The sequence below is a fragment of the Colletotrichum truncatum genome (genome assembly GCF_014235925.2).
Source record: "Colletotrichum truncatum strain CMES1059 chromosome Unknown Contig_0006, whole genome shotgun sequence".
Classification (NCBI taxonomy): Eukaryota; Fungi; Ascomycota; class Sordariomycetes; order Glomerellales; family Glomerellaceae; genus Colletotrichum; species Colletotrichum truncatum.
Window position 1 is genome coordinate 2,519,566 of NW_027222403.1, and position 15,025 is coordinate 2,534,590.

Consider the following 15,025-nt stretch of genomic DNA (forward strand, 5'->3'; position numbering starts at 1 on the left):
GGCATCTATCATAAACGGAGCCGCTGAAGGCAGCCATTAGTGATGTGTCTCCTTTCAACAGTTTAGCAGTAAAGTGCTAAAGGTTACCATATCAGTTATGTAGAGAACCAACTTCTTGTATTCAGAGATATCAGTGGTGCTGGTGAAGATTCAGTTCTGCCCATAGTAACTAACACATGATGAAGCCCTCAAGTTAGGATATGGAATAGTTCAAGGTACACATAATCTCTGAGGCAGGCACATTATCGTCAGCGTGATAGAGCTTCTGAGACCTTGGAGTAGTTCCTGTGATCGTTCATACTCGCAGATGTGTGGTTTCTGTAAATGTGCAAGAGAAAGGATGACAGCACAAATAAGGCGACTTAAGAATCCAAGTTTCATAGAACATAGAGCAACTGAGAGGTAGGATTGTCCTCAGAAAACCAGGCCCTATAGATACAGGACCCTAGATGCCCAGCCCCAGCCGCTGTGGGTTTTCAGTCTCTTCGTCCATAATTTGAGTTCTTTACCTATAAGACTCTCCGCGACACAGACTGCCTCCTTCAATTATCAATAAATGATTGTGGAGACGTTCTTGCTCTATGTTAGAATTTAGCATCAGCGTTGTCGGGAAGCTTCCATGTATCATTCGAGTTGAAGACGGCATCAATGAAATAAGAACCGCGCGCCACCACGCCAAGTTCATTTCGATAATTGCTAGTTTTGTCATAGGAGACTGTGTGGGAACATGATCCCCAAGCAAGGCTTTCATACCAGCTAGCTGGAATATCGGAGCTCCGTCAAACACCTAGGTCAAGAAGGATGCATGGCGTTAAAGTTCGATAAGCCAGGAAACAATGGCGTCGTATGAAAGCGCCACTATATAATGGTTATGGAGGACAACTTTCACTGCACTGTATATTCCACAGAGACAAGAACTTATCGAGCATTACCCTCGGCTTACGACTCCAGGTTGAAGCTAGTCTATCCGAATCGAGATTTGTAAAAGCAAATGTCGATTTAGATGATTCAAATTACAAAAAGTAGGAAGTTAGATTTGCAAATTTCAATTGCAACCATCTATCAACTACATAGTAGAGGAAGACGTTAATAGCTGACATACAAGTGCTGTCGTAAGTGGACTCGAAGCCTTTGTCTAGCCATATTCGACGAATCATGAAAAGTCTGGGCGCATGGGCTACAAGATCCTCATTGATGCGCAAGAGTCATGACCCCATATCAACTGCTAAAGCAAATATCAGGAAGCTCTTTGCTGAGTAAGTATCTAAAACTATCAATGCTCTGGCTTGTGAAGACGGACTAGATACCAGGCTGTAAGGAACCTAACTGCGACCAGCGTTAACTGCCCAGAAAGGGGAAAAAGAAGGGGGAAAAAAACCGCTTCCCCAAACCGAAGGTAAACGCTGTGTGCCTAGCTTGTACCGTACGTAGTGTCCTTGAGAGACGGTTTTATAAGCCACAAATCAAACGAACATCCGTCAGATGGTAGTTTGACTACATACCAATGAAGTTGCTAGGATCTGCATTTGCTACCGGAATGTACCACATAAGAGACAAAACAAATCACACAGGTGACGCCAATTGGTCACTTGCCCGGATGGGAGGTACGGTTGGATCAGCCCGAATGAGCGGCACTGGCGGCGGCGGGACGCAAGACGCTTGAAAATGGCAAATCTCTAACGTCGCGAGCATAAAATACGACGTTCCCAACTAATCTTATGCCCTTTTCAGCGTCGATAGCGGGCACTTGACTCGCTCGAATGTGATACATGCGATGGTCCGAGGATCTAGAACATGGTGAGGGGAAGAAGCCGAGAGGAACGACGCATCATGTGCATGGCAAACGGCGGGGCTTGCATGAACGTTCTTAGTGTGCCGGGCTTTGCCAGCCATGGTGTGAAGACAAGTCGGATTAATACTGCAATTGTGGCGTCAGACCCTGGGCGAACCAAAAATTGAGGCCGTCACCGCAACTTCGTGTGAGTGGAAAGCCCGGCGCTGGAGACGTCAACCCCGAAAGAGGGTTGCGGTGGAAAGAACCGGCGATTGAGCCACATGTTTGGCAGGGAATACGGCGGCAGACGTCGGAAAAGTGGTTAAGACTTGTATCCACCGCCGTGTCAGTCATCAAAGTCAGGAACATGGTTTTTCGGTGGCCAAAAGCCTCGTTTCCTTGTCTTGAGCATCACCGCCAGGGCATAGCGGCTTGCGGACGTCGGAGTTTCCAATTGTTCAAGCAAGCCCCTCGGCGGCGGCGGCGGCAACAACATTCTGCACAGCAAGCCAGCACAACATGGGGAAGTGGGAAAGGTTTGACGCATTATTGTATAGTATACCTGGGGTGCCTTGTCAGTACCTTTGCCAAAAGGAAGCCTCGGATCTATCTTGATTTTCGACCAATGAAGGCGGCCTCATTCCCTCTGCAGCGTAGTACCTGTCTCCTGTTAGTCCGTCTCGACCGGCTCCCCACCCGTATCAAACGAGGGACTGAATGTTTCACTTGCGACATCGCAGGCTAATGGGCACCAGCTGATGACGAGGGCCCTAGTGATGGGTTCAACCAGCTCACGGCATATAATGGATTCGCTCACTAAGACCAACGAAATGCATGGTGTGCTTATCCGAATAAGCTCCGACGAACTGCGCCATCGTGGCGACAGAATGCGTGCTGAGGCAGAACGGCTGTTGAATGCTTTGAGCGGTGCCACCGGTAAAGGCGGCAAGCCGGGTCATCGTGGTCGGGGTTGGAGGAGCTCCAAGGTCCCGGGTGATTAAGCCCCAGGTGACGAAACAGTGTGTGACCCGGCTGCCTCAACCTCTCATTCCAGTAGGCCGGGTCGGGGCTAAGCTTCGACCTCTATTCACATGAAGCTATAGGTTGAGGATATCGTCCGTGGTGCGGAACAAACAAAGCATGGCAATCTTTGCATTGCAACAGCTGGTGATGTAGGATGATATTGATTTGCACTGCTACAGCTACCTTCACCATCAACGGAGCTGTTCAACCGAACCGAGTCTGCCTGAGGGTGTGTCGCAGTGGTTGTTGGCTTTCTGTAGTGCATCGATGTTTCACTCCGCAGAGAGACCTCGAGCTACCCCCAAGGCTGCGTGTCTCAGACATTAGACGACGGCGGGGGCGGCCAATCAACCAGCAACATGAGTTTCCCCAGAGAATAACTGTTGCGATTATACATCAAGCGGCGACGGTGCGGATGCATAGTTCTACAGTGAGAGGTAAGAAGGTTGTTTGAAGTGTATTGTCAGCGAGGATGGATGCTAATCGGCTTACGGCGTCCGGCGGGTGCTACGGAGCCAAGAATGACACAAACGTCCGGATCAAAGACGGCATTCCAAACGGCTGTCTCCACTGTCCTGAAAAGGAAGAAGTGTGATCATGCGCATGCACAGGGAAACGCAAGATGGAGGGGTGGCTTGTTGACTATCAACAAATGCAGCAAAAGAATCCTATCGAAGAGTAGGAAGGCGAGGGAATAGACGCTAGACGACGAAAGCGAACCGTCAGGGTTCACACCTTGCCTTTGGTGTGGTGTGTAAGTGCCTTCAACGTGGGATGAGGGGAGTGGTGGTTAAGGATGGTAGATGGGCCTCGAAGGAGGGGGGGGAACAGGGCGAATTTTCGGCCAAGCAACAAGAACCAAGAACAGTAGAGTAACTAACGAAGCTTGTGGGAGCAGAAAATAAACCAGCTGGTCTGCAAAAAGGTGTAGAGAAGGAGGGTGGAATGATGCGCTGCGCCCATTGAAGTTGAGAGTGACGACATCTGCCTGTGCCTCGGTGGAAAGAGACAATATGGTATGTTCCTCCTCAGACTTTCCGAACTTGTCTTTACTTGCCTTGTTTTGCCAACTTCCTTCCCTTGCGAAGCGTTGTTACTATGTATGTAACTTGAGGTGTATGCAACATGACCATCTGCCTTCCCTTACGTAAGGCATTCACAGAGCAGGAAGCTCTCATCGCGATCCGCGGACAGACACGCAACAAAGATGCAAGATCCTGATCAACCACTCACGACGTCTAACGTCGTTATCTTGATATGTACCTGCCCAATCAACAATCTGAGCCACCATCTGTCCACGATGGGTGGTATCGCTACTACAGATTCGCTTGTTGCGCTACCATGTCATGTCAAATCATGCCAGGGAACCCGATACGATACCGCTCTCCAAAACCAGCAAGGCTACCCGAACCACAACACCGTCCCGCGCCCTTCTGGTCATGTGTATCTGAGACTGCAACGACGGCCCCATTTTTGTACCAGCCCTTTCTGCGCGATGCTGCAGTTCCGTCAATTCAGATCAGGGAGATGGCGAGATGTCCTGCAGCAAGATTGAGGAGATGACGATGTCGCCATCAGGCCAAGCAGGGCTGTACGTGGTCTGATGAACGCTCATCCAGGCCCTTCACGGTCCGCCGAAGATCCCATTTGACAACTCTATTGTCTCTTTGTCCAGCTGGATGCCAGCCTGTTCCCCTGACCCTACTCTCAGTATCCGGGCAAACCTAGAACACAACCTTTCGGCTTGCTTGGAAACCCACCCTGTGGCGGCATCGAATCGACACCATCACCGATCCTGAGTTCGACCAGTGACGCCCGGCCCCGAGCCTCGTCCCACGCAGCGATGAGCTGTTCTCCGGCTGCCGGGCCTCTCCCTGGAGCCACCGCCAGCGTGACTGGCCACGATGTGGGGCCAGATAAAAATCTACTACGAATGTTACTGTCTAACCCAGGTCGACTAAAAAAAAAAAAAAGGAGAGACGAGCAAGGATCAGCCGACAGGGTTACGATCAGTCATGAGGGTCGGACACGCAACCCGCAGCTGGCAAGGCTTGTCGGTGCCATCTGACGGCATACCTCAACATTGATTCGGCTTCCGGCCATGGGCACCCTGGACATATATTCGCATTCTTTGAGTGGCTCCCAACGTCTCAATTCAACTATCCATCCCATGAGATCAAGATACTTTCCCCTCCTTCCCTTCATGGGCAAAGAGACTTCAGAGCGGACGTCCAAACAAACACGGCCCAGCTGTCTCTCCCGGCCCCTCCTAGTCGTAAAGTACTGAAGACTCTGGAAGAGGACAGGCCACGCTATGCTTACGCCGTTCAGGGCACACGGGCATGGCAATCGAGCATGACTCTTACAGCCCTCGTTTCTCCGATGGCTTGCTAGTTCTTTCGTCCGTCTGCTATCATTCATCAGGCGGTTCAAAACGGTAACAGTGCTTTGCGGCTTGTTGAATGTACTTACTCTACCATGTACTTCTCATTGACTGGGGCAATTTCTCTCACCATTCAGACCAACTTTGTAGGTTACGCTTCAGGCGAGAATAGGCCAGTGATTTAATGGGATCACGATAGTAGCGCCTCCGCTGGAACCCCTCCGAAGCCAATAGTGGGCGACTCAGACAGCCCAAGGCTCTTTGTTAAAATGAACGCCGTGCCTATCAGCAATTTTTAGCTCGGCAGTGGCTATAATTTACCGTCCCTGCGCATCTGTATCTGACAACCGTGGGCACCCCCCAACTACCCAAGCAAGCGAGCGGGCAAGCAATGTCAAAGTGATGACGGGTACGAGCCTCGTCGGAAGACCTACTAAGCATGCACACCGTGCAGAGTGGCTATGTCTGGGAGTATTGACAATGTCGTGTGTTTAGGGGTTCTTGAGAAGTTGGCGGGCTGGAATCAGCCTCAGGCTTCTTGGCAGGTCTGGATTGATGCACGCTCGAACAGAGAGCCCCGAACAAGAGCCGTTCGGGTTCGCGTCTTGAAAGATTTTTCCCTTTCTCCCTTGACGAGGTCCTGGCCATTTCCAGGGCACTACCTCTCAGGACCGGACAGTGGAGGGGGATTTAATGTATCCTGTTCTTGCGTCGCGGTCCTGAATCTCGAAAGGAAAATAAATCCCCGTAAGTACTTTTTGACCATCAGAGACAGGGGGTGGCCGTCTACATCCCCGTAAGTCCCTGTCGGCAGCGCCAACTTGTCCAAGAGAGACCAAGACTAGGCCTGGCGGCAACTAGGATTGTTTGGATCAAATATGCGGAATGGGTCCAAGGCAAGGGTCGGTGGATCTCCGATTGATTGGTAGTCGCACAGTGTCGGGCGGCTTTTGTTTCTGATTGTCATGAGAATATCTCCATGGTCTCTGCGACGGTGGATCTATCATGCTGGCCTCAGACGAGTCTTCTTTGAACGACTTCTCCTATTTCTTTGTTGTGGTCTTCAGCTACCCGTTATGCCGTCAGGAATGCGGCTGCACCTAAAGGAGGAGACCTACACACCCCAAGGACCACAGCTGCTGGGCTCACCAGATCCAAACGCTTGAAAATGATCTATGTACTATGTATCGCGATAGTAGAGATGCTCGTAGGTGTGAGAGATGGGAGATGGAGCTGTCTGTGCTGTGTGATACCATACCCCGTGGTTAGACCATTGAGATGGGGGCGGCACGAGAGGGGTGACGGGTCACTGGCAGTGGCAGCGGCAGTGTCATGGCACTCGATCGTCGCAGGTTTACAGGCGTACCGTTTGTGATGTACCATGTTTTTTTGGTGGTACAGACTGCAATCCACAACTCTGTAATGGCAGTATGTGCGTGTGTCGTCTGCTGCAGGAACCTTGATCACTGCGTTTTTACCATTCCACCTCCAATTTTTGGCCCTCTTTCTTGCGCAGATAAAGTGTGGAGCATCAGAGTTGACAACAGTCACACACACACACACACCCATAATCAGTCAGTCAGTCAGTCAGTTGCGTGCGCAATTAGCCCAATGAAGCGTCAGGTTAAGGTGCGCAGGCTGATCGACACACCCGCTCAGGATTAATTCTTGCTTAGCTGGTGTCTGGCCTGAGTCACATGGTTTTAAAGAGGATGCAGCTAGCAGACTAGCGGCGCATCTCGACAGAGCGTACAGTCCCCGTTTTCTCCATCGTGGCCCTATGGCGTGGTTGGTTTAGCAGCGGACCACCTTGGCTCCTTTTTCTTTTCCCCCCCCTTCCCTTCCCCTTCTCTTCTCCTCGCTCTCTTTTTGCCCACCCTTCCTTCCCATATCTGTCTCTTTGACCATGTGGATTCTGGCCTAAGGTTAACGAACCGGGGTTGTCTCGTTTTGAAAAGTGACCTGACGAGCAGGATGAAAGACGCATGTCGCAACATGGTGATTTGGACACTCCCCTCCCTTCTTACCACTGCTAGCTTCACTAGTAGCGAGGACACGCGAGGTGCCCTTTTAGCCCCTTCCCCTGATAGTTTGGGTATGGTACAAAAAATGGGCAAGTTGGAAGCGGCGCTTACTGGTTTGCAAAGCAAAAACAGTGATGCAGTCGAATGGGGGCGAATATCTGGACGATGACAGCCGTTTTGAATGCCTAGCAATGCCGGCACTTGGGCGCCGGTCACAACCCGCCCATGTGCTCATGTAAGGCAGATTAGTAGGGCATGGCGCACACTTATTCACACGCGCATACGTAAGGGGCCCAAAAGGGGTTTGTCAGGTCGCCTCAAATTTGGCTTGACCTGCAGAACATGGGTAGTGGCTAGTAAATATTTCGGTGGACAACAACCAAGTCCTGGGCCCAGTACAAGCCCCAACGCACAAGATGTCAAGACTGAAGGCCTTTTAGATGTAGGACTCTGGAATCTGGAACCTGGAACCAAGCCAGTCAAGGCTGTCGAGCTCACCGTCGAGCTCTCGCGAGATGGTGGGAAGTGATGCGTAGGCGGTTGCGGGTGTGGGCTCCAGTGTGTGGTTGCCATGCAATGCCTGCATGAAATGCACGAGAATGGAGCTGCATCTCTCCGGCACCCCCCTCGAGGTGTATTGACGTCCGTCATGGGCTGGTTGGAAGGCATCACGCGAGTCTGACCGGAGGTGAGGCGGTTCTATTTAAGAAATTTCTTCTGTAAATATTGTTAGGGTATAATTTTTTTTATTTATTTAACTCTGAAATCCTGAATCTCCCCCCTCCCCTCCGGTTTCGTCTATCTCTTCCTGTTTTGAACACAAGCTGGCGGAAATAGAAAAGGGAAGATCTTAAAGGTACAGAGTACATGGCATCTCGTATGAATGTCCAAGCGCCCGTCAATCATCCACCCACTTTCGATCGTCGCCGCTTCAGTTCTGACCATCGAATGTAACGGTAGCCGTACACCATTGATGTATGGTTCAAAAAGTAGGTGAGTGGAAGCAGCAGTAGCACTAAACAAGTAGTAGCAAGGGAAATGGAAAAATAAAATAAAAACACGTTCAGGTACATGGTTTGAACCACAGTGCGAGGTGAGTCAGTCCAACCTTGCTGAGCTGGCCCAGGAGGGATTCCACCTTCAATACTATGTATCCTAGGCGCTTTCCCGACCTTAATTACACATCCTGCCCCGTGATAAAACACACCGAACGATTGTGTGGACGGCCGCCGCCCCTTTTACTTTTGGGCTGCTCCCTACTATGTCCTCCCTCTGGTGCCTTATCTGAGGTTTGGGCTCAACGCACATCCAAATCACCCAGCCATCTCCCAAGGTCCACCACGTAAAGTCACCATGGTGCAATCTGTAAGTCGGGCCCGTCATCAAACGGCCGAGGCCGTTGCTGGGTCGCCTGCAGCTTCTGACAGGGCACGGCGCAGAAAGGAAAGAAAAAAAAAAATTAAAAATTCAAACGCCTTCGAGGCTTTTGCACCCATGATTCGTACACCAATACGTACTTTTCCTAATGCATTGTCCCAAAAGCTTCTGGTTCGTTGTTACTCTTGTCGTCGTCGTCGCGACGAGGGAACAACGGGGGAAGCTAACCATACAAAAAAAAAAGAAAAAGTAGCCCAAAAAAAAAAAAAGTACAAAAGATTAAACAAATAAAAGAGGACGGCCACTAATGTCTGGCAATGGCGGCGAGAGTGGATCTCGATGGCATGTTCCCGGCAACGCAGCAGGGTCCAGACAGGCACCCCCTGACGCTGGCCGCTCTGTGGAAAGGCTCGTCTTTGCCAAACCCCCGGTCGCCCTGCGGTATACGTCCCTGTCTTGAAGGGGATACGTATCGTATCTCCCGTCGTCTACCGCAGGACACGCACATGCAGCTACGGGTCTTGCAATTTCGTCCCACTCGCTTGTGTGCAGCACGGGCCAGCCTCTTTCTCTTTCTCATCCCCTGTGCGCGCACCTGGGCCAACTGAGCAACACCATCCAAGCAGCGACAGGGACAGAGCTACTAAGGACATTGCCCCACTTGCCATTAAAAGGACCTACGCCAAAAGGGAGGTACTTTCGATCAAGTATCTTTCCGTCCGGGACGTGCTCCGTTAATGTACCCTTTTATTCCTTCCTTCACTCCTTCCCTCCCCTACCCCCTTTCCTTCTAAACTCTGAAAAGAACTGGACTACTACTGTGCTAAGGTTGATTACCTTGCCGTAGTGTGTTTTGGGGCTGTTTGTCTGCCCCCCCCCCAAAAGATACAAACTACCACATGTGAGATCAGAGAGAGCGCAGTGTCAGTGTACCGTTTGACACTGACATGGCAGCTGCTACTGCTATTCTTGCTGCTCCTCCTGCTGCTGGTCCTGTAAATGATACTAACAGGGACCACGATAGACGTCTAATGGCAAAAGCACCCCCACAAAAAGTATCCGTTTGGAACGAGTGACTTCACCTGCCCCCATGCCATGCATGGCCAGACATGCACCTTCCGCTCATCGAGAACTCATACCTACGCCTCCTTCTCACCACAAGCTATGTATGTATACACGTTCTTTCCTGAGGCAAGTGATAAGCCAATAGGCCGGATCAGACCTGCACTTGCCCTCAAGTCGACCAGTCTGTAAGCACCTTACGTTCCTAACCGTACCTTACCGTTCCGTACGGATACCTGCTACCCAAGCAACCCCAAACAATCTCATGTACCTGCCTGTCTGTCTGTCTGTGCCTATGCTTTCCTGCCTTTCCCTCCCACGCCTTGTCGCCCTCTGGACTGACATTGACACTCCCTCCTCCCTTCTACCCACGCCCACTCACACACACACACGCACACACACCTTGGACCGTTCTTTCCCTGCCCACACTACCCAAGGTAGCCCAGGGGAGCCACTTAGAACGGGGCCACGCCTCTTTTTTCCTTCGCCAGGGACTGACTGGACCGTGTGAACCTCCATCAAACCAGGCCTCCTGGCAAGGGCAAAGCCGTCTCTTGTCACGCATTTGCGAATAAGTACCCCCAGCGTCCCGCTCCATCTCCCGTTTTTCTTCTCTCCCTCTCCCGTCTTCTCTCTGCCACCACTTACAGGTCTTCTTTTTTTCTGCCATTATTCCCAAAGAGATCTTCTTGTTTCCCAAGAGATCACTTATACAAATCCTCACGACCATAACAGTACTTTTATTAGTGCTTTTGTTTTCCACCTTTTCATAGTGATACCCAAGTCTCTCGCCTGACTTTTAGATACCCACTCCCCTTTTTTCACACACATTCACAATGGCCGAAGAACAGAAGCCCGTCGAGGTCTCCAAGGAGACTACTCCTGCCGTCACCACCGAGCAGCCCGCTGCCGAGACGAAGCCCGTCGAGACCACCGCCACTGAGGCTCCCGCCGCCGCCGCGCCTGCTGCTGCCACCACCACCGAGGAGACTCCGGCTACCACCACCGAGACACCAGCTGAGGCCCCAGCCGCCGAGGCTGCTGCTGCTGCCGAGGAGCCCAAGAAGGAGGTCACCCCCGTCGAGGAGGGTCACCTTGAGCACAAGGGCCTTAACTTCCCCAAGTAGGTAGCACGCAAATATAGCTGCTAGACTTGGCCACACATACTTACATAAGCGCTCACAGGAACTTCATCTACTCCAAGGAGTTCTTCTGGTTCGGATCTGACGCCATCGAGTCCAAGAACCTGTCTTCTTATCTGAAGACCGAGAAGTCTGCGGAGACTGCTCACCACAACGCTGCCTGGGCCTCCCACACCGGCAAGGGTCTCCTTTTCTTCGGTGACAAGACCGCTCCCCAGGGTGTTATCAACCTGGTAAGAATAACAGACGAAGTTACCCCAAGACATGGTTGACTAACAATCATTTCCCAGGCCGACGCCTCTGAGCCCGCCACCGACGGCGCTAACAAGTTCCACTTCACCGCCAAGGGTCACAAGCACGTCTTCAAGGCTCCCAGCGCTGAGGACCGTGACAACTGGATCGCCCAGCTGAAGAACAAGATTGCTGAGGCCAAGGAGCTCGCTACCTCCATCACCGAGACTGAGGCTTACAAGACCGCTCTCGAGAGCCTGAAGCCCGCCAAGAAGGAGGAGAAGAAGGAAGAGAAGAAGGAGGAGAAGCCCGCCGAGGCCCCTGTTGCTGAGGCCGCTGCTGCTGATGCCACAACTGAGACTGCCACCGCTGAGCCTGCTGCCGTCTCTACCCAGGAGGCCCCCGCCGCTGAGGAGCCCAAGAAGGAGGAGCCTAAGCGCCGCTCTGCTAGCCGCAAGCGCACTTCTATCTTCGGCCTTCTCGGCAAGAAGGAGGAGTCCAAGAAGGAGGAGAAGGAGGAGGCCGCCGCTGCCCCCGCTGCTGCTGAGGCTCCCAAGGAGGAGACTCCTGTTGTCCCCGCTGTTGAGGCCGCTGCCGTTGAGACCCCTGCCGCTGAGGCTCCTGCTGCTCCCGCTGCTGAGGTCCCTGCTGCTGCTGCTGCTGCCACCGAGACTCCTGCTGAGGAGAAGCCCGCTGAGGCTGCCAAGGAGGAGAAGAAGCCTACTCCCGTCAAGCGCAACAGCATCTTCGGTGTCTTCGGCAAGAAGGAGAAGAAGGCTGCTGCTGCTGCTGAGGCCGAGGCTGCTCCCGCCACCCCTGCTAAGGAGGCCGAGGTTACCCCTGCCGCTGAGACTGCTCCCGTCATCCCTCCTGTTGAAGCCACCACTCCTCTGGCCGTCGACGTGACCAGCCCAGCCACTGCCCCTGTTGAGGTCAAGGAGGCTGCTCCTGCCACCAACGGCGAGACTCGCCCTGAGCTCAAGAGCGAGAAGCGCAAGTCTTCCCTGCCCTTCGGCTTCGGCAAGCGCGACAAGTCCCCTGCCGCCAAGTCTCCTGCCCACTCTGATGAGGAGGCTGAGAAGCCCGAGAAGACCAGCGCCTTCTCCAAGCTCCGTGCCACCATCAAGGGCCGTGGCAAGCCCGCCGCTGAGAAGCCCGCTGAGAAGCTCGAGAAGACGGAGGAGAAGCCTGAGGAGGCCCCTGCCGCCGCCGAGGCTGCTAAGCCCGCCGAGGCCACTCCTGCTGCCGAGGCTACTAAGGCCGCTGAGGAGCCCGAGAACAAGCCCGAGAACGTCGCCGCCTCTACTCCCGCCCCTGTCACCGCTGCCGCATAGAGTACGCAGCTAAGTCCAATGAGACTTCCTCGCAAGTGGAGGTTTCCCTCTTCAAGCTCTGAAGAATGACACAAACGACGAAAAACAGCACAAAAATTGCACGCATTGGATCGAGATCGGAGGAAGAGTAATGTCACGTGACAACTCATTTCACTCAGTTGAGTTTGTTCGGGAATCGGATCTGCATTTCAAGATACCCCGTCAAGACTGATTCTACCTGATACCCTTTCCTATTTCCCTCTTTACAGCACACGCATCGGAAGGCGAAATCTGGCGGGAGGTGATTCCGTTCCACTTTCGGTCTTTTCGAATCACATTCAGTTTGTTTGGTTTGTTCTTTTGTTTGTTTTATAAGTATCGTGCTTTGATGCTTTGATACCCAGTTATACCCGTCGCTCCAGACAAGAACACGAAAAAGAAAAAATACCCACGACAAAAAAACGAAGAAGCCTTGGGTCGATAGGATGAACGGACTTGCGTTGGTTCTACTCTCGGTCTGAGGTTAGGAATCGTCAGACTTGAGTTTGGAGATACTGTTGGTGGGAAAAGACGTGCTTGTAACGGTCCGTGCCAGCCACTAGGGTTGGCGTCGCGTTTTTAGCATTCACTTAATACTTAATAGAAGTTCGTTGCGTGTTGCTAAGCCTCGTTTCCGTCTGTTGTCTATTACCATCCGCGTGACTTGTGACTAGTAGTTAGTTGGTGCGCATGCTGATATCGCTCAAGCGTGTACGTGTGAAGGAAGTCCGTATACTTCCTCGAAGGCCTCTAAACGTTTTGACATGTTGCAGGTTTCGACAACGGTCATGCTGGCGTTACTTGGGTCCAAGCACACCCTGCGACTGTTGTTGTTGCCCAAGTAGCTAAGCGAGGTCGAGTTCCAGAAGGTCAACAAGCGTGAAACGGATGCAACGCTACGTTTGACGTTACGGTAACTTACAAGTCCAAGAACCCGGTTCGCCATGTTATTTTCCTCGCCCATTACAACAGCAACAACAACTATGCCTGCCGCTCTGGTTCCTGGTTTGCCTCAGGAATTTGGACGATAAAGCAAACAGACATACACACACACACGCGGCACGGCACGATAAGGTTTTAGTTGGAAAACATACGATGAGCCTTTTTCTTCTTCACCAGTGCTGGCAAAGGCCGCGCCACCTTGCGTTCGTCTGGGATTGTGCTGCAGAGGGCAGACGGAAAAGGGGGGGAGGCAACATAGAGCTCGGCTCCTTCTTGTCTCGTCTCACTTTTCTTTTTGCCATGCCATCGACATGCGAAGTTGAGGCAGTCTGGGGAGGTCACGAGGTCTTTTGCCCATGCCTTTTCTTACTGCGACCGTAGGTCTGGCGTTGCATTCGCTTTGCAGGCTCACGTTGCAGACGGATTATGCTTCTTCGATACAGTGTTCCGCCTTCACTAGTAAGCCTGTCAACTTTATTTCGGCATGTTGTTTTGGAAGTGGGCTATGGCGAGGTCATCTTGCGTGGCCCTCTTTTCCAACTGGCAGGTTCGTGCGCGTCGACCGTATTTGTTTCCTACTTGGACGAGTACTTGTTCAGCGGACATGGCAATTCTCTTCTCTTCGGAGGAGGGGACTGGGCTTTTTGAGGGTACTAAAGGGGGTGGGATGAACGACGGGCTGGTGCTTTTCTCCCCCTCCTCTCGTCTCACCTCGGTGCTTTTGGTCTGGATTTAGAAACCGGGGGTGGGTTGGACTTTGACATTCTCATGACTCTTTTCTCTGCTTGACCTCTATTCGGTCATGGCTCTAGAGTTGTACTTTATTTACGGTTGGTACTTGTTCACGAAGTATCTATCTGTCCATATCTGTACACTTGCCGTTTTCCTATCACGTTTGTGCGTCGGGGGATTAGCGATGCTGGTGAAGAAGAATATGTCAAGACGGTCCGAGTCCCTCCAGACTATAGACGAACCAACTCCAAGATTGCATCGGGCTCTCCGTAGTTGACCTGGGCACGGCCGTGACGAGCACGTGTAAATCAGTGCTTGCTTGCTATACTGGGGACGAAAAACATCAAGAGGTGAAGCTGAGATTAACTGAGGCCCGGAAATTTTCTAGGTGGAACCTGGAGGGGAGCGGGCCTTGTGGGTTTCCTCTTATTTTTCTCATTTTTTGCTGCCACCTATGCGGGCCCTTTCGAACTAGTTTCCAGGTCTCGGGAGCGGAGGGGTTGGCGTGGGCTAGACGTGTGGGTTTTCATCTTTGTGTTTGTTCTAAATTGCGCTGTCGGCCCCAAGGCTCGGTGGAGATGTTGATCGCGTTTCCATGTGGAGGTTGGATGACGTACCCTCTCTGCGACGGAAGAAGGTCCGATTAGGAGCGGTTGGAGGGAACGGAAATCAAGGCCTGAAGAACGTTTTTGTTGCGGGTTGAACTGCAGTTGGACTTGGCTGATGGAAGGCCGATGTGGCGATCAAACTGCCTGGTATGTTAGTGGGACTTAATATAAGTGCTGAAGTACCACCTGCTGCTCTCTGCGCCGTGGAGTCTTGGCTTGTGTGAAGGCTCTGTGTTTCTTTCACCAATATGGTTTGACTGAATCCATGAGTAGAAAAGATGAGGCGTTGAAAGCTGAATTGTATTTTACTGTCACCGGCTCAATAGAGGACGTTAACCCATAGACTATTCAATTCCATGGATGACACCAAAGTTG

General features: G+C 52.1%; 2 protein-coding genes across 2 annotated transcripts; one reads left to right on the forward strand and one right to left on the reverse strand.

Annotated features, from left to right (window-relative positions):
* Window positions 1–5,639: 5,639 nt before the first annotated feature.
* CTRU02_209972 (uncharacterized protein) lies at window positions 5,640–5,828 on the reverse strand (the record flags this gene model as incomplete). Its single annotated transcript, XM_036720788.1, has 1 exon — window positions 5,640–5,828. One exon carries the CDS (start codon window positions 5,826–5,828, stop codon window positions 5,640–5,642), a length of 189 nt encoding a protein of 62 aa, XP_036587628.1.
* A 4,651-nt stretch (window positions 5,829–10,479) lies between these two features.
* On the forward strand, window positions 10,480–12,350 carry CTRU02_209973 (immunogenic protein; the record flags this gene model as incomplete). Its single annotated transcript, XM_036720789.1, has 3 exons — window positions 10,480–10,766; window positions 10,829–11,018; window positions 11,076–12,350. 3 exons carry the CDS (start codon window positions 10,480–10,482, stop codon window positions 12,348–12,350), a joined length of 1,752 nt encoding a protein of 583 aa, XP_036587629.1.
* Between the last annotated feature and the right edge of the window lie 2,675 nt (window positions 12,351–15,025).